This window comes from Branchiostoma belcheri, unplaced genomic scaffold (assembly GCF_001625305.1).
Source record: "Branchiostoma belcheri isolate BF01 breed outbred unplaced genomic scaffold, Haploidv18h27 scaffold97, whole genome shotgun sequence".
NCBI lineage: Eukaryota > Metazoa > Chordata > Leptocardii > Amphioxiformes > Branchiostomatidae > Branchiostoma > Branchiostoma belcheri.
Genome location: NW_017804653.1, coordinates 1,030,644 through 1,050,070, shown reverse-complemented (window position 1 = coordinate 1,050,070; position 19,427 = coordinate 1,030,644). Strand labels below are relative to the sequence as shown.

The window sequence follows — 19,427 nt, the reverse complement described above, 5'->3', positions numbered from 1 at the left end:
CATTAATGAAATGTTTTGTACAAAACTTACATGAAATAATTTGTTTTATCTTTGAAGAGAATCTTTTAATATAAAGGTGGTATGCATGGTCTTCAGTCACCCTTTGAAAAGAACAACTGTCACAGCCTGTTACACATCTAGTATAGAAATTAGATGGAACATGTGGTGTTAAAATTTTAGAAAAAATGATACTTCTGCCTCTATAATGAATCTTAGATTTTGATCTGAATCAAAAAAATATGAATTGTCCATCTAAGGCATTAGATAGTAACTGTCTTAACTGTAATTGCAAACTATAAATTATATATATATAACATCCATACCATATTCACAGTGAAGTCCCTGGAAGCCCAGGACACACTCACACACGTAGCCGTCTATGACATCCACACAGACACCAGCATTTCTGCAGGGCTGGGATTCACATTCGTCTGTTTCTGGAAAACAATACAATTTCATCCATTGCTATTAGGTAAACTCTAAATTAGGGTTGTCATACTTAGTCTAGTAATCTAGATTCAATTGGTCTAGAATTGGCAAAAGTATATTATACTGAGCATTGTTACGATTAGTCACTGAATAAAGAGCCTTTTTTGCACAATTAAGTGTTTTAGTCATCCAATGTTAGGTGACTGTCACCTTCCTCACCTCAGGGTAATTCTAACTGGTTCTGAATAAGGTTACTGACAGTCACCAAAAAATATTGGCTGAATAAAACACTTGGTTGAGTAAAAAAAAAGTATTTTTATTCAAAGAATATTAAACTTCAGTACACAACTGTAGCAAGGACCTACCAGTTTCACATACTACGCCCTCGTATCCTGGCAGACAGATGCAGGTATAACCTGCCACATCATCACGGCATGTGGCGTTGTTCCAACAAGGGTTTGAGACACATTCCTGTATGTCTGTAACAAAGATAGAAGCAACGATGCAGAGTGTATTGAGTACAATGTCTTTTTTTGCATTAAAGACTATCATAATTTTGTATCTGGTGATTTCTCCAAATACTTTCCACTTTCTTCTTCATTGTCTACACTGTGTGGTATTCTGTGTCTGTTTACAAGAGAGGGAAAGAGATCAAAATACAATGTGAAAAAATTTTGCCCTCTTCCCATCTCTTCTAAACAAAAGACACAGAAGTACAGCTTGATCTATGATAAGTCAATATCCATGCCAATGAATTGAAGCAGACATGTGCTAGCTATATAGCCACCTTGTTAAGTTGGTGTCTCTGTTTGCAATTAATGGATTGTAACTCAAGCTTACATATCTTTATGTCATTGGCAAAACAATTTTGTGTGAGATTTACTCAAAAGATTCTAGAGTGTACCTGTCAATGGGAAAGAATGGCTTATTGTAAGGGTGCATGAGTTTTTATTGTGTGCAATGATATGTTGTTTTTGTGTAAGCTTAACATATCAAGAGCTATTATTAATGATAGAAGCAGCTGCTGCAATGCTGTATTGGGCAAAGAAGAACAAAGTTGAAACTACTGTGGGAGGGGAATTTCTCTATAAATTTTGGCTTACAGAAAAAAGCAGTGATGCCACCACATGTTATCTTGTGTGAACACCAGATTAACATTTAGATATCCTTTTTCTCACCTTACAAGACACCTCATGGCTTTTGACAGAAAGTTCTGCTGAAAGTCAGTTTCACATGGAGACAACACACATAGTCACGACACAACACAACACAACACAACACAAGACAACACAACACAAGACATGGCTACAACACATGAGGTAGGACATTTGGGATGGGATGTCAAGATTTCATCTCTTAAAGAATTGGCCTTTATGTGATAGGGATATCTTTACATTAGACTGATGATCTTAAAAACACTATTTGTCTTTCTGAGTTTGATTTTCAAATTTGTACAGTTTTGCAAGACATCCCATCAAATCTAGAAACTTAAGACAAAAAGACGTCATTGAAGTGCACTTAGTGTTGCTGGACCCAACATCAGTTAACATAACATTCTTATTTAAGTATCAAACTATCTAGGAAGTATCTACTTAAAAATCTATCTTATAGACCATCACTATCAGATTCTATTAATTTAACATCCTTGTTGTCTACAAATGTAGGAAGCTTGAGCACTAATCTAGTTAAAAGATAATGCTATCATCACAAAAATATATCAATCTGTAATATGGAAATGATAAAAGGTATGATAATCATTATATATGATTTTTCTTTTTTACACACAATTATACTTAATATCTCTTATTACAATGTATATAAGATACATTGTGCATGTATGGTATTCTGTACATGATATGTTGTCAATGTAGCTTTAATAAAGAAGCTTTTAAAATAAAACCTACTTATTTCACAGTGCTCTCCTTCCCAGCCTTTTGTACATTCACAGAAGTAGGAGTTGACATCATCCCAGCATGTGGCATTGTTCTGACATGGCTCTGATGCACACTCGTCTATATCTGGTGGGTAACAGAGAGGATTTTACTTATCAAAATAAAACCAAGTGTCACAGATTCTACAATGCAATAAGCAGCTGAAATTTGATGGATGTACAGTTCTTGTAAGATAAGTGCATAACAATGGCTCACATTCTTTTAATGATTTTATAGCCTCACAGCTTATGACTGCCAGTGAGCCTGAATTACTGTGTTGTTATGTTTACCGAAGGAAAATATATTGTTTTTACTCAGTTTTTTCCTCTTCTTCTTCTCCAGTTATCTCTGACCTGACCAATGACATGATTTGTTGCTGTCTGTCAAAATGCTGACTAGTGTTGGGTTACATAATGTTGCAATTTCATGGTCTGCTCTGCTCCTGTCACCATATACTAGTAGTACATCTATGTGAATGTGTTGGAGTAAGAATTAACAGAGCAGACCATGTCCGAAGGTAACATTATGCATTTGCTTTGCAAAATTTAATGTTACTTCTCTAGTTTATTCATTTAATAGATCAGCTTGACTGAAAACATTTCACGTCTAGATTTAAAAAAAGACTTACTACTTTCACAGCGGACTCCCTCCCAGCCAGGAAGACAGTCACAGACATAACCATCTACCTGATCCACACAAGTAGCTCCACTGAGACATGGACCAGACTGACACTCGTCAATGTCTGAAAAAAAACACAACAATAGCCATGTACATGTATGATAATCAAACCTGATAGATAGCTAGGTTAATCATTGGTAAAATGCTAACATTTGATCCAACAAAAAGGAAACTGACTGACTTATACAAAGGATAATATGCTAAAAGCATTATGAGTGCTATTATTGCTCAAAAAACGTCAATACATTATGCTAAAGATTTACTCTCCAAGCAGAGGTTGGTGGGGAAGACTGTGACCTTTCTATAATATGCCCCATTTTCTGTCACTACTACTAGTTGGTGGAGACAAGTAACACAAAAAGGGACAAATAGAAAAGTCACAATCTTTCCCAACAACCTCTGCTTGGACAGTAAATCTTTAGTACAATGCATTGAATTTTTATGGGCAACAGTAGCACACATAATGTGTTTAACATACTACTATTAACTAGAAATGGCACCATACCTTCACTACAATGGACCCCAGCCCAACCAGACGCACACTCGCAGGTGTAGTGATTGACATGATCATGACAGGTGGCGTTGTTCAAGCATGGATCAGAAGCACACTCGTTTGTGTCTGCAGAAAAAAGAAGGCATTGTCATCAGAAACTCTCTGTTGCTAAATTCTAAAATGACGAAAACCAACAGGCTTGCTGGACAAGAGACTTGCGCTAAGTGAATGAAGTCATTTGTGCGTGATGACTTTGGAAGCCATTTTCATATTGGTTTCTCAGGGCTTGAAATACTGGGTGCATGTGCACCTTAGTGCACCAAAATTTGGAGCTGTGCACCCAATTTTTTCCTGTGGGTGCACCAGTGCACCCAAAAATGAATTTCGAGCCCTGTTTCTACATGCATGCAATTTATAGGATATCTTAAATGTATTCTAACTTTGCTACGATGTACCAATTCATTGTAGCAAAAAACCTGTGATCATCTGTGAAGTTCCAACAGGTTGGTTATTCATTGAATAAAGTCTACAGACTCTTTCACACATTCAACCAGGAGGTTTATTTAGCTGGTGTTTCGATGACTGTCTGTGAGGAAGGTGATAGATGGTCACTGAAACATTGGCTGAATAAACCTCCTGATTGTGTAAAGAGAGTCTCTGTATTATGTTTACCGAAGGAAAACATTATGTTTTTACTCAGTTTCTTCCTCTTCTTCTTCTCCAAACTGTGACCTATGACCTGACCAATGACATGATTTGTTGACGTCTGTCATCATGGTGACTGTTGTTGGGTTACATAATGTTGCAATTTCATGGTCTGCCCTGTTCCTGTCACCATATACTAGTAGTACATGTACAATGTATGTGAATGTGTTTGAGTAAGAATTAACAGAGCAGACCATGTCCGAAGATAAACATTATGCATGTTGCATTTGCTTTGCAAATGTTACTTCTCTAGTTCAACCTGTTATTGTATTGTAAATTAGGTAATATTTGTTGTCTGTTTGAAGAAGCTCACCTGTTTCACACAGCACTCCCTCCCACCCAGGAGAACACACACACATGTAGCCATTCACATAGTCCTGACACGTGGCATTGTTCAGACAGGGGAAGGATGCACATTCATCTACATCTGTGTTGAACAGGACAGTAAGAACAACACCCAGAATTAGGAGTTACGTCAGCTTGGGAAATTAGTATTACTAGTTCTTAGATACTCAACATTACCATTGGCTACAGCATTGAGGTGTAAGGACGCACATTTGTCTACAATATAAATTTTAACAATGTGTAATAATGTGCAATAATATTTTTAATAATAATACCTTTTGATAGCATATTTTAATGATATTTTGTGTTGACCACAGAGCAATTCAGGCATCCAGTTTGGTTGCCTGCGAGTCTGTTGACAGAGCATATTTTGTATGTTTGAGGTCTAAATGAATAACCCATTCTACTATTACTACTACATTCTGTTACAAAATGGAAAGAATGTATGTAACAGAACCAATTGGTAGTTTGATCAGGTTGGTAAAATAGTGTTCTAACTAGCTACTCAACAACTCTGAGGTAGAGTAAAATCAGCACCAAGGAAAGACCCTGCCCATACAAGAGAACTATCTATCTAATAGTATGATCTTTTGCTCTCATATAAAATGTAGGAAACTGGATATGGATGAAAAAAAGCTAAATGAAACATTATGCTATAACAGTAAGGTGATGTAAAATCAGCACCAAGGAGAGACCCTGTCGATAAAAGAAAACATATCTATCTAATAGTATGTTCTTGTGTTTTCATACAGAAAATTGGATATGCAAGAAAAAAAGCTTTGGCTACAACACTAAGGTGAGATAAAATCAGCACCAAGGAAAGACCCTACCAATTCAAGAAAACGTATCTATCTAATAGTATATGTTCTTATGCTTTCATACAGAAATTGGATATGCAAGAAAAAACGCTAAGTGAAACCTTTCGCTACAACATTAAGTTGAGGTAAAATCAGCACCAAGGAAAGACCCTGCCTATACAAAAGAACTACCTATCTAATAGTATGATCTTTTGCTCTCATATAAAATGTAGGAAATGGGATATGCATGACAAAAAGGTAGATGAAATCTTTAGCTACAACACTAAAATCAGCACCAAGGAAAGGCACTGCCCAAAAGGAAAATGTATCTATCTAACAGTACGTTCTTTTGCTCTCATATAAGGAATTGGATATGCATGAAAACAACCAGATTTGCATTCATCCTATTTACAGATTGAGTCTGGTAATTTTAACTACATAGTTTTATAGCAAGAATTGTCTATTTACCAATTTCACAGTGTATACCATCCCATCCAGGCCCACATTCACAGGTGTAGTAGTTCACATGGTCATGACAGGTGGCGTTGTTTTGACAGGGCCCAGAAGTACACTCGTCTGTATCTGCAAGGAGGAGCATTATTTTAGAAGAAAGTGGCTATATTTTATTCTTTTGTTTTGGATCAAAAGTCTGGGGCATAAATCCATTACCAAGTAGTTTCACCATTCCTGAATGCCATACATGCAAATAGGAAAACATGACAGACCAAATCGACCATTTATCAAAACATCGACATCATTTTGAGTTTTTTCGCTTTACTAGTAAATCGGTAATACTAGCAAACTTACTAATTTCACAGTGGACACCCTCCCATCCTAAGTCGCACTCACAGGTGTAGTAGTTCACCCAGTCATGACAGGTGGCGTTGTTTTGACATGGATGAGATGAACACTCATCGATATCTGAAACAAAAATATATAACCTAAACAACATATGACAAATATGACTAACTTGTATACAGTTTAATTTTTGGCTTGAAAATTCATCTGATATTTTGAACAAAATACGGGTTTGCCCAGTTATACCATCGCTTAAAGCTACAAAAAATGAGAGAAGTGGTGATGACTCAAAAAGATACAGTTAGAGTAACTGTTATAACTTACTCTGTTCACAGTGGACTCCAGCCCAGCCAGGTCCACACTCACACACATATCCGTCTACAACATCATGGCAGGTAGCGTTGTTCTGACAAGGGTCCGAGGCACATTCCTGTGTATCTGTGAGGCAAAGGGACAACATGAGAGATTTTGGATGCGACAGGCATTATTAAAAAAAATTCACTTTTTACATTTAGTGGCATCTGTGTGTAGTGTGTAGTGAATAGAGCGTCCGACTGTCAAGCAAGGAGACCCAGGTTCAATCCCCAGGGATGGACCGAGACATGTCCGGACATGCACTCAGACGTTGTGCCCTTGGGAAAGGCACTTAACACGTATTTTCCCCCTCAGTTAGAGGGTTCCTGGGCCCTACTAGGGTTTGGGTTGGCATTAGGAAGAGCATCCAGCCGTAAAAATCTTGCTTAAAAAAAAAAGACTTGGTGCAAGCACGTCTAACCCCCGGTTGGAGAAAAATGATGTTAAATTTGGTTTAAAAAAATACAGCATGAAATGCTATGAACACTTTCTGAGTCTATGCCAAGTATACCTTATTATCATATAGCCGGACGGCGTGGACCAATCAGAGGCCCGGATACCCGTGCTGTTATTTCCCGATAACAGCACATGTGTTGTTATGGTGGAATAACAGCACATGTCGTGTTATGGCTGATACCATTATGTTATAGGGTATAGGGGCATGCGACTCTTTCTGTTAACCTTTGTAGCATTTTTCTGTCCAATAAACTTTTTTGTTTAGCTTCATTTAAACTACAATTTGCATTAAATGAAATTATCCATATTTGTTTTAAAGCGTATAATATATTCGAATGTATTTTTATGTATGTATATATATTAAAGCTGTTGTATTTCAAACAGGAATTGTGTTGATTGACAGTTTGGATAGGCTATATGATAATAATTTTAATGCACTGCCTTTTCCTCGTTGTATATGGTGTCATAACTGCATGGGCAGCTGCCATAACCACCTCATAAACCACCTCGTTCGCTTCGCTCACACGGTGGTTTATTCGGTGGTTATGGCAGCTGCTCATGCAGTTATGACACCATATACAACTCGGGGCAGTGCATTAACCCTTTATTATTACATTAGAGGCAGTTGGTCTAAAACAGACACTTAATTTGTCTTTTCAAGACAAGATGGACATAAATAAATTATAGGTTGATAACAGTAAAATTAATACATCTACACGTGATTTTTAAAAGTTGTATAAAAATGTGTGATAAAGTTACTTACTACTCTCACAGTGGCGTCCAAACCATCCAGAGTTACAGACACAAATGTAGCCATTGACTTCATCCACACATGTTCCATTGTTCTGGCAGGGGAAGGACTCACATTCATTGGTATCTGTGGAGAAACAAGAGGTCTAATTGTTTAAATCACACGGAAACTATATATCATAATTTACGTATGTATATAGCAAGTATATATGACTATTGCATGCTTATGTAATGAATAGTATGTATCATGTAAATGTTCAGGAACTTAACTAGTAGTTGAGCTATAATTGCAAACCTTATTTTTCCTTATTTTACTTTACTGTACAAAAAATGTAACTATCTGAATTAAGAAGAAGCCAAACATGTTTCTTTAGAACAGTGTACAACTTACTGCTTTCTAGCGATATGATTAATTATAAAGTTGTTCTTTGAGGACGTAATATATATTGTCAATGTAAAATGTTTTTAAATCGCATTTTAAAATGTAGTTTTTATTGATCTGCTCTGTGTATTTTAAACATTTTCATGATTGTAAATATTGAATTGAATTCATGTATTGAATTCATGTCATGTCAGTGTGAATAAAGCTGAATCTGAATCTAAATCTGTTGTATGTCATTGAGTACATGGAGAGATTTCACACTTAGTCTATAATAATGAAAATGTTACCAATACTGCAGAGTGTTCCCTCATATCCAGGAGCACATCTGCACTCATAGTAGTTAATCCAGTCAACACAGGTGGCCCCGTTTTCACATGGATCTGAGCTACACTCATCTGTATCTGTGATAAAAGAAAGCAAAGAAAGATATCAAATCAGGTCAATGCAATTCTGTAACTTCAGAACTAAATTGTATATACATGATTATTACCGATTTACCTACTGACATTTCAGTAACCATTCAGCTAAGTTCTTTGGGTACTGAAAAGCTCTACTCCTCCAAAAAAAGTGTTTTATAATTCCCACCATGTACAGTATAGTTCATTTTCTCAGTCCCAAAAATTAGCTTAAAGTTTATCAGTTATACTATTACCAGTAGCAGAAATCATTCAGCTTATGTTATAATGTTGAGGAGTGTTTTTGAGTTCTTTTTTTTTTTGTCAGGTTATTGTTGGTTATAGATTATTTATACATGAAGATGGCACTTACTGGTCTCACAGTGAACACCCTCCCATCCAGGTGCACATTCACAGGTGTAGTAGTTCACCTGGTCATGACAGGTGGCGTTGTTCTGACAGGGATTTGACATGCATTCATTGGTATCTGAAAAGAAAAAGCTGATCAAAAGAAGGCTTTTGCAAGACATATCCCTTCAAATAAGAATCCATCTCACAGTTCCAAGTGTATAGTAACACTGTTGCAGTCAGGAAATTGTTAAACAGACTACAACACAGTACATGTGCAGGTGGAACTGTGAGACAACTTATTTGATAAAACTGTATCTTTTATACTATGATATGACTGGGAATATCACCAAGAAGTTATCATGTTACATGCACATTCTTGTGTGATGTTATATTAGTAACACCCATAGAATGGAAAAGAAGAAAGTTAGATCATACATTGTTGCTCAGAGATAGAGAGGTGACCACCCTGTGTACAACACCCACCAAAGTTCAAAACCTTTAGTTAGAATGTGAACAATGCAGGACATCAGCCAGTATTCTTTATATTGCTCACATGACCTGTTCCCAGAAATGCATGTTTCATGATAATAGGGAAAGCCATACTGACAAGACGATTTTAGGTATCTTTGAAATTTTAGGTATCTTCAAAATTCAACCCTTCCCATATGATACAGTTTATTATACAGTATACAGGACTAGGGCAGTGATTGGGGTTTGAAATTCTAATTTTCTTTAGCATTTTGGAGACAAAATAGCATGCGCACACAATACAAAAGAAGCAGGCAAATGTCCCAGACAATGCTATTCTGTACATTTCAAGTCAGACCTGTAGTGTAAGACATGCTAGTTGGGTATACTCTACACTACAGTACTACGTGAGACAAGCAGGTCCAGCAAAGCGTGTAAGAAGCAGACAGCAAGAGTTTCTACTGTAACAACTACTTGTATTCCTTAGCAAGAAAGGTATTCATAACATTCAGTGAGTTTTTGTAAAAAAAAGTACACACCACACACATCTCATACTTAATACCTTAAGTAAATTTTACTTCGTACTTGGTGTTTAGATGTTTGACATTTGTATGATTCTTACTTTCAAGTCTGCCAATTTTGACTTTAAGGTTACATTCTTCACAATGGAATTTGAACAAGATTCTTCATACATATTGTTTATAAACCAGTGGCACAATTTGTCATACAAATGTCATCATTAACACAATTAATTATTTAGTGACCTACTCACCGTGTTCCTACACAGACAATAGACCCTATGCACACCCACTACCATGCAAGTCAGTGCTTTTACCACCCAGAACATTTAACGGTTTTCCAGCTTACCCAACAAGAATTCCTTTTCTCCACCTGCTGAACTTTACCCAAATAGCTTATAATGAAGCAAATCTACTAACATTGCTGACACCGTGTATTTGCACACACATATTATGTTGTGATACAGTATGGCAACGCTTTGCTGGACCCAACATGAGAAACAACAATCATGTGACTTACACCTATTGTAACCTAAAACCTACTGGCCATGTTGGAGTTCTAAAAAGAACAGTCACTGTGACTGTGTTCTTAAACAAATAACTTTCAATTGGTTGAGTCTATTACATGCCATTTGTGTCCACATTGAGTTCTATTTTTTCTTCTTTTCTGTTTTATAGTATGCTCCAACATGGCTTTAAGGTTATGTCATAAATTGTACTGACTTGTTTGTATGATATTGCATGTTAAGATTAAAGCATTTATGATCACTATGTACCCATGTATAAAAAGGACACCAAGACATCAAGAAACATGGTAATAACTAGTGTTCATAAATAATGTCATCACACATCATTCAGACTTCAAAATGTTAATGTAGCTTATTGAATGTTTGGCAACACCTACTTATTTCACAGTGAACACCCTCCCATCCAGGTCCACATTCACAGGTGTAGTAGTTCACCCAGTCATGGCAGGTGGCGTTGTTTTGACATGGATCTGACATGCATTCGTTGGTATCTGTAACAGAGAAATATAAACTGAATTCCCCACAATTAACCTATCCTAAAAGATATCTAGCTTCAGTAAACTCTAACTGAAGGGACAAGCATTTTATTATCATGGATGAAAACAGGTGAAATCTGTATTTTGAATGGGTAAAACTGGAATTTACCTATGTCTGCTAAAACCCAGCCTAAAATATAAATTGTATACATACAATATATGACATGGTATCAAAATGTTAGAAGGTTATCAATAAATAAGGATTTTACTTCCGAAAACAATTCATCAGGCTGATAGAACATTGGGTATTGGAGTTTCTTTTAGACCTAAATCAGCTACCAATACCTGCAAGAAGCAGTACTCCAGTCAGACGCTCTGAGGAAGATGTCTGATAGATATCAAAAGACAAGGAGGTGAGAGTCTTTACTGGTTGTGTAAAAGAAAACTCCAATATCCGAGTATCTTACTTGTTTCACAGTGTGTGCCCTCCCACCCAGGGCTGCACAGACATGTGTACTGGTTCACCTCATCTTGGCAGGTGGCGTTGTTTTGGCAGGGGTTAGAGTCACACTCGTTGGTATCTATGGAAGAAGTAGGTAAAAAAAAGATGTAGGTTAAGTCTTTGGAGGCCATATTATATCTACTTATACATACCTTTATTTCAGCACTAAGGACAGGAATGCCACCACTTTACTGCATTTTCTACATGAATATCCTGAGAACTATTGTAGAGTGGAACTTGCTGCCACCAAATACAGTAGGGGCATTATCACTTGATAGCTTCAAACAATGTTTAGAGTTAGATGTGCAAAGGCTAAGTGTAATAAGTTGTTCGGTGTAGCTGGTGTGTTTCGCAAAAGAGCGGTTATACTGGCTATACAGGTACAGAAGCTGGTGTGTTATGCCAAAAGGCACTTAAAGTAGCCAAAAAGATGTCTATCAGCATCAAGAATGTCTATCATAGTAGGTAGACATCTCTATCATAGTAGCTAAACAGATGTCTATTAGCATCAAGAATAGCATAGCAAGTGTGAGGCAGGGTGAGGAAAGCCATGTTAAGGCCACCATTATTTCAGCACCAAGGATAGGAGCAGCTCTAAGTTGAAAGCACAAGAAAGCACGACATACTGTCATCACAGTTGATTCCTCTCCACCCTCCCACACACTCGCAGGTGTAGTAGTTGACATGGTCATGACAGGTGGCATTGTTCTGACATGGGTCAGACTCACACTCATTTATGTCTGAAGAAAGAAAAACCCACAAACATACAATATCATTAGTAATAATACATGGAAATTGTTACTCAGTCAACTGGATACATTTTCAAAACTGTCAGACATTTCATGTAGCATCCATTACTTTTTGTCAGTGACTTATGATTAGTAACAGTTTCTTTTAAAATGCTGTTTGGCCCAGTAAAACCTAGATGGTTGATAGTAAAAATTGAAATTGAGATGTAAAAACATTTACTGGAAATTAAACTGAATTAAGGACATGCATGAAATAATTAAAGTTGAAAACATCTTACTTATTTCACAATACAGTCCATCCCATCCAGGCGCACACTCACACCGGTAATAGTTGACCTCATCGTGGCAAGTGGCATTGTACAGACACGGATCAGATGCACATTCATCAATATCTGGAAAACAGTCATTGTATGTATCATGGTATATTCAATGACTTGCAAAGCACAAAAGTGTAATGTTAACACATAGTGTCAAGCTTTACCCATGTGTATCAATTTGGCTACTTTATATTTAGACCGAATCTTAATTCAAAGGGAGGTTGTATTATTCACAAAAAAGGGTTTTTAATGATAATTACAGATAACTATGATCTACCGTTGCATACATATAATCCCAATACAAACTGCACAGGTTTAAAGTTAAAACTTTTGGTCCAACGCAAAAAAGTTCTCATACCTAGAGCTTTCCACCCAGTGAAGCTTGTCACATGGCTTCTTTGAAGTGTGACGTCAACACTGGGTCAGTCTACTGAGGAGGACCAGAGTGACTGGTCAAAAGCTCTAGGTGAGAGAACTTTTTTGTGTTGGACCAAAAGTTTTAACTTTAGTTTAAACATATAACTACCAACACAGATGAACTTTCATGATAATATAAGCTACACAGCTTGTGACAATACATACTTGTTTCACAATGGGTGCCGTTCCATCCAGGTGCACACTCACAGGTGTAGTAGTTCACCCAGTCATGGCAGGTGGCGTTGTTTTGACATGGGTCTGAAGCACACTCATCTGTATCTGTAAAAGAAACGTGGTGAAAGACAATCTAAACAATTGCAGTTTTTGAAGAGACCTGCAGAAATTCGTTTCTGATTATCTCTCACTATATTTAACATCTTGAGTTTTGGGGGGATTTTGTTTTGGTCATTGATCACAAAAAATACCTCCAAGAAATAAATTCAAAGTGTTGTAATATATTAATTTGAAAGTGAGTTAAGAAAACTGTATCTTCTGTTATGTTTGCCTACTAGACAGTTATCATTCACAATGTACTTATTTTCTGGTTCTATGAACAACACATGATGTAACTGTTACATTCTACGATACATACTGATTTCACAGTGAACACCCTCCCATCCAGGTGCACATTCGCAGGTGTAGTAGTTCACAAAGTCGTGGCAGGTGGCGTTATTCTGACATGGGTTGGATGCACACTCATTGATATCTGTATTGGGATTTCACACATCTGTAAGCATTTGAACACAATGCATTTCTGGTGTAGAATGGAAGAGGTAGGACCTTCAGAAACCAAACCACAGAATATCTTGCATTTGTTTAGCAATGACATTTAAGTGGGGGAATCCAGCACAGACTAAAAGCTATACCTAGATTTTTCAAAACTAAAGAGATAAAACAAAAAAAATAGAGATTTACATAAATCATCTAGTAAAATCATAATCCAGAATATTATCAGGTTAATATTCTTTGATAAGCTGCAAAGTAGAATTAACCTGTTGTTTCATACAATAAGAGAATAAAAAAATTGATGGAAATTACTTGTTTCACAGTGGGTGCCATTCCATCCAGGCCCACATTCACAGGTGTAGTAGTTCACCCAGTCATGACAGGTGGCGTTGTTTTCACATGGTCCTGAAGCACACTCATCTGTGTCTGAAATATTTACAGTCACATGATACAGAGATGTATTGGCAATATCACAAGTCTAGGATTCAGAGGCGTGAATTCCAAAGAAAACCCTTGCCAGCATTATTGAGTTCTCTCAAACAAAATCAGACTACCAAAACCAAAATCCAACTCTCAGAAAAGGCACTTTCTGTACAGAATGTCACAATTGTGGAATAACACAGGCGGCAACTAGCAAAGTACTGGACTGTAAATAGTGTATTTAAGGAATAGTGTTAAGTTTGCTATATATATGTACTGTTAACATTGTAATGTTTTTGTACATGTGTCATACATGTATGTAAATATGAATGTGTAGACGACAGGAAGAATAGCCTCTTATGAGGCTAATTGTGGATCTAAATAAAACTCAAACACTGCATGAAAGAATGACTTACTAGTTTGACAGTGGACATCCTGCCATCCAGGGGCACACTCGCAAGTGTAAAAATTGATGTAGTCATGACAGGTGGCATTGTTCTGACATGGGTCTGATGCACACTCATCAGTATCTGAAAAAACAAACATATCATGAATAATTTTCTACACCAAAGTTACTGTAAGACCCCATTTTTTTAATGGAGTGGTTCAATGCAAGGCCTATACGACCACTTCTCGGCACTGAACTAGAAATATGAGAGAAACATAGCTATGTCAAGAGATGGCGGTGAACGTTTGATTTGAAAGCCTGTAGATTGTAGGTTGGTGGGAAACACTTGTCAGGGAGGGAATTCCAAAGCTTGGCGAAAGAAACTGTCACTGACTGTAAAAAGATTTCGAACAAGGAATTTGGACGGTGAAGTTGTGTGAGCTAGTGGAAAATCTAGTGGAATGCTTAAAAGTTCTGAGGGGTGGAACTAGTTGGGTGAGTTAAGACCATATTAGACCAAAGGTACATGTAGTATTCTTGATGTTAAATTTGGCATTATGTACTTAGAAAACATCAACTATCAAAGATAATGACATTGTCAGTAAGAAAAACAATCAGCAGTAAAAAAGAACAAATATCAGTGCCTTCTACTAGATAAAGTGTTTCAATTTGCTTGCAACACTCCATGGTTTAAATGCTGAACAGATTTGAATGTTCCAGCTTAAATCGTAAACAGTTGTGCAATGTGATCTGTACAATAGGACTTACTTATTTCACAGTGAACACCCTCCCAACCAGGTGCACATTCGCAGGTGTAGTAGTTCACCCAGTCATGGCAGGTGGCGCTGTTCTGACATGGGTCGGATCCGCATTCGTAGGTATCTTCATTTGAACAAAGACATGAAATTGTGTGAATCAGAGCTTTTCTATGGGATCTAACCAACTTTTAATGACTTCTGTACTGCACATAAAATCACATTATGAAGCAAGACTATCCTGTGCAATTGTGACTTCTAACACAAGGAATTGGACATGACAATGACTGGAGTTGTACAGTCAAAAATCCAACATTTCGTGTTGGAAATTACGGTTTAGGCTTGCTTCATAATAACTCCTACCAACACAGATGAACTTTTATGCTGCCCCAAAATCTGCTAAAAAAACAAAAGACAGTTGGAGAGTGAGCTATACTGACCAATTTCACAGTGAACACCCTCCCATCCAGGCCCACATTCACAGGTGTAGTAGTTCACCCAGTCATGACAGGTGGCATTGTTCTGACAAGGGTTTGATGAGCATTCGTCTGTATCTGAAAAGAAAGTCATAACAGTATTTTAGAAAACCTGTCGTTATATTAAGGTAACACCTCTTTATTCAAGCTGTCATTCTTTTGCCCACCCTGCACCTTTTCACCTTCACTCCACCAGAACCTAAAAGACAGACAAGCAAGTAAGAAAGCTTGAAAGAAAAATGATAAAAATCATGAAAACTTTGCAAGTGATGATAGCCTTTTTAAAGTAAAAAGTTAAAAGCATCTAAAATGGCACATTTTGTACATTTTGTATTTTCCTTGAAATGGCAGTGCATATTGTTTGAAGAAAATGCATTTACGGTTAGCAAAATATGCTGCACCTTGGAGTGTCAAAAAGCGTGGATCTTAAAGTTTATAGACCAATCCCGTTGCCCCTAATTCAACTCAAGCAAACCCATAGAAATGCTCAAAGCAGATCTTTGCAAGAACAAGCAAAATAGCAGATGCAAGAAGCAACAGCTATGCTTATTGGCTGATTACAACAAGCTGCTAATTAAATTTTGACGGACAGCCGGGATTGGTCTATTGCGCATGGATAGAACTGCATGCAACACCCGTAAGATGGGATGACATCAGAGACCTTACCTTCAACCCCCCTCCTACCTCCCTCCAGCTGGAAGTCCCTACTTTACCGTACTGGATCCCAATATTCCTTATGTCCACTTTATTCCTTCAATTCCCCCATTTGAATACATGTTGCTTCAGCACTTGAAGATTAGCTTGTACTACAATTGTTCAAGAGAATCTTCGAAGTGTGAAGCAACAGTGCCATGTAGGAACAAGGAACAAAGTGGACCACCTAGATGTTCAAGAGCGAAGCGAAGCAAAACAGTTCTGTTCATGCGCAATACATCAAGATATGCTGGACCCAACTGATGACAGACGCGTGCGTGTGTTTGTATGTTTGTTTCACCCTTTTCCTCCCAAGGTATATAGACACCAAGACATCAAATTGAATGCTTAAAACAAATTCTGCAAACATAAATTCACAGCTTATATTTCATTTGCACCCTTGCCATTTTCACACTTGAATCATCCCATAACTTGAAAGATATTTTTGGGAAGCGAACTTTTCTAAATGCAGTTTTTAACTCCTAATGTGTGTAAAGGGCATGCGTGACAACTCTGGCATGTACATGGATTTGCAGAGATTCTATTAATTTAATAAGTCACTTACTGATCTCACAGTGAACACCCTCCCATCCAGGTGCACATTCACAGGTGTAGTAGTTCACCCAGTCATGACAGGTGGCGTTGTTCTGACAAGGGTCTGAGCCACACTCAAAGATATCTGAAAATAATAAAATGATACAGTAACTGTAACATTGTCATTAAGACATCAATGAACTAGAGAAGTAACATTTGCAAAGCAAATGCATAATGTTTACCTTCGGACATGGTCTGCCCTGTTAATTTTTACTCAAACACACTCACATACATGTACTATGAGTATATGGTCAGTGACAGGAGTAGAGCGGACCATGAAATTGCAACATTATGTAACCCAACACCAGTCACCATGGTGACAGACGTCAACAAATCATGTCATTGGCCAGGTCAGAGGTTAGTATTTGGAACAGAAGAGGAGGAGGAAGAAACTGAGTAAAAACAATATGTTTTCCTTCGGTAAACATAAAAAAGAAATGACTGGCCATGTAGAAGCATATTGCATCTAATGTTGACTTAATCAATGTTCTTTTAGTGTTCATGTAAATGTTTGATGGCCAAAACATAGTTTTTTAAGTTGCATGAAAACTCACCTATTTCACAGTGAACTCCTGCCCAGCCAGGACCACACTCACATCTGTAGGCATCCACTAGATCATGGCAGGTGGCGTTGTTCTGACACGGGTTGGACCCACACTCGTCGTTATCTGTGTTACAGAATGGCATCTGAATAATCAGGACATGGGTATGCATGTTAATAATATCACAACCAAGGCTAAACAGACCTCATTGGATCAGTCTACTGAGGAAGACCAGAGTGACTGGTCGAAAGCTCTGAGAGAATTTCTTTATTGTTTGTGTTGGATCAAAAGTTTTAACCTTAAACATGTAACTACCAATACAAATGAACTTTCATGAAAGGATAAAATCTCTTGCATACACATCTCTTGTAAGACCAAATCTAGAATTCCTTTATGCTTTAACATATATCCTATTACTGATCATGTTGTTTTCTATATTGGTTCTCCACTTTTTCATTTTTGTTGTTGTTACACGTAGCTTTTTGCCAATTGTCTCTTTCAAAACCTACTTTCATCTTCTCTTAAAGCCATCATTATTTCAGCACCAAGGACAGCTCTAAGTTGATATTGTACAAGGTAGACCGACGTACTGTCATCACAGTTGATGCCCTTCCACCCTCCCACACACTCGCAGGTGTAGTAGTTGACGTGGTCGTGACAGGTGGCGTTGTTCTGGCAAGGCTCTGATACACACTCATCCACATCTGAAAAAAACAACAACACACGAAACAGTAGTACTTGGGCATGTTTCATAGCTAGGAAGCATGTCAGTTTGTTAAAGAAAAGTGAAACATAGCTCTAAATTGTGCAATATAAGATGTGTCATAGTTATTTGAACGTTTGTTATATCATGAAAGCATACAACACTTTGAATTTTGATTAATGTTGACTGTGTATCTATAGATAAAACATGATAAACAACAAAAATTTGTTTGTTTCTGCTGCTATACTACCTTGATTTGCCCCATTCATATTTTTGAACTGTTTTAGCGTAAAAATTCCAATGGTTTTGGTGGATGTTAAGAAAGGCTCAACTTACTGATTTCACAGTGAGTTCCATTCCATCCAGGCCCACACTCACACCAGTACTGATTCACTTCATCATGACAGGTGGCGTTGTTCTGGCAGGGATCTGATGCACATTCATCGGTGTCTGAAAAAAAGATCAGAATTAAATTTGTGTCTACATACATGTACATGTGATAAGCTAAGTGTGCTTTAAGTCTTCTGCTAATTAGCCACAAATTATGATAGGACCATTAGAAAGCAATTAATCACATAAAACTATTAATGATAAACTTCATTTTGGGTTGAAGGGTTCAAGATATTTTCTCTACTGAAAATGCAACATACATGGAAAGATGGTAGCATGCAATCTGCATAGGAAAAGCAGCATTCATAGTAAATGAAAAGCAACATACTTATCTCACAATGGACACTCTCCCATCCTGGTTGGCATGTACAGTTGTACTGGTTGACCCAGTCGTTACATGTCGCATTGTTTTGACATGGGATGGAAGCACACTCATCTGTGTCTGGAGTAAGAAATTATACCTATTTTAGAACGTTGTCTCATGTGAATAAACAGAAAACACAAAATCACCAGAATACTGTTAGAGTTACTGTTACATTTATTTGAAATGCCAGAGAGCATCCATGCAATGATGCGAACATATGTCAACTGAGACAATAATTTGCCACAAATCAGATACAATTCAGAGCCATACAGAAGCACAATTTTCATACTTACTGATCTCACAGTGAACACCCTCCCATCCAGGTCCACATTCACAGGTGTAGTAGTTCACCCAGTCATGGCAGGTGGCGTTGTTTTGACATGGGTCTGATGCACACTCATCCGTATCTGTGGCAAAAATTCATATTTTCTCAACCTCTTGAACATTCTTGACCAAAATTTATGATTCAATTACCACAGAGGTAGCTGGTTTTACACAAAAGGATTCACAAAATCAGCAAAAGCAATAAAACTAAAAT

General features: G+C 37.3%; 1 protein-coding gene across 1 annotated transcript in view; it reads right to left on the bottom strand.

Moving 5' to 3' along the window:
* The window catches only part of LOC109461859 (fibrillin-3-like), a 59,033-nt gene that overhangs the window by 25,626 nt on the left and 13,980 nt on the right, over positions 1–19,427 (bottom strand). Inside the window, exons 19-42 of the mRNA XM_019758329.1 lie at positions 19,183–19,296; positions 18,854–18,967; positions 18,472–18,585; positions 18,023–18,136; positions 17,445–17,558; positions 16,862–16,975; positions 15,568–15,681; positions 15,141–15,254; positions 14,401–14,514; positions 13,877–13,990; positions 13,431–13,544; positions 13,004–13,117; positions 12,383–12,496; positions 11,982–12,095; positions 11,321–11,434; positions 10,755–10,868; positions 8,887–9,000; positions 6,186–6,299; positions 5,847–5,960; positions 4,550–4,663; positions 3,544–3,657; positions 2,989–3,102; positions 2,334–2,447; positions 795–908 (exon numbers count right to left, since the gene is read on the bottom strand). Of these exons, the coding sequence (XP_019613888.1) occupies positions 795–908; positions 2,334–2,447; positions 2,989–3,102; positions 3,544–3,657; positions 4,550–4,663; positions 5,847–5,960; positions 6,186–6,299; positions 8,887–9,000; positions 10,755–10,868; positions 11,321–11,434; positions 11,982–12,095; positions 12,383–12,496; positions 13,004–13,117; positions 13,431–13,544; positions 13,877–13,990; positions 14,401–14,514; positions 15,141–15,254; positions 15,568–15,681; positions 16,862–16,975; positions 17,445–17,558; positions 18,023–18,136; positions 18,472–18,585; positions 18,854–18,967; positions 19,183–19,296 (2,736 nt within the window). The remainder of the gene's footprint in view (positions 1–794; positions 909–2,333; positions 2,448–2,988; positions 3,103–3,543; positions 3,658–4,549; positions 4,664–5,846; positions 5,961–6,185; positions 6,300–8,886; positions 9,001–10,754; positions 10,869–11,320; positions 11,435–11,981; positions 12,096–12,382; positions 12,497–13,003; positions 13,118–13,430; positions 13,545–13,876; positions 13,991–14,400; positions 14,515–15,140; positions 15,255–15,567; positions 15,682–16,861; positions 16,976–17,444; positions 17,559–18,022; positions 18,137–18,471; positions 18,586–18,853; positions 18,968–19,182; positions 19,297–19,427) is intronic.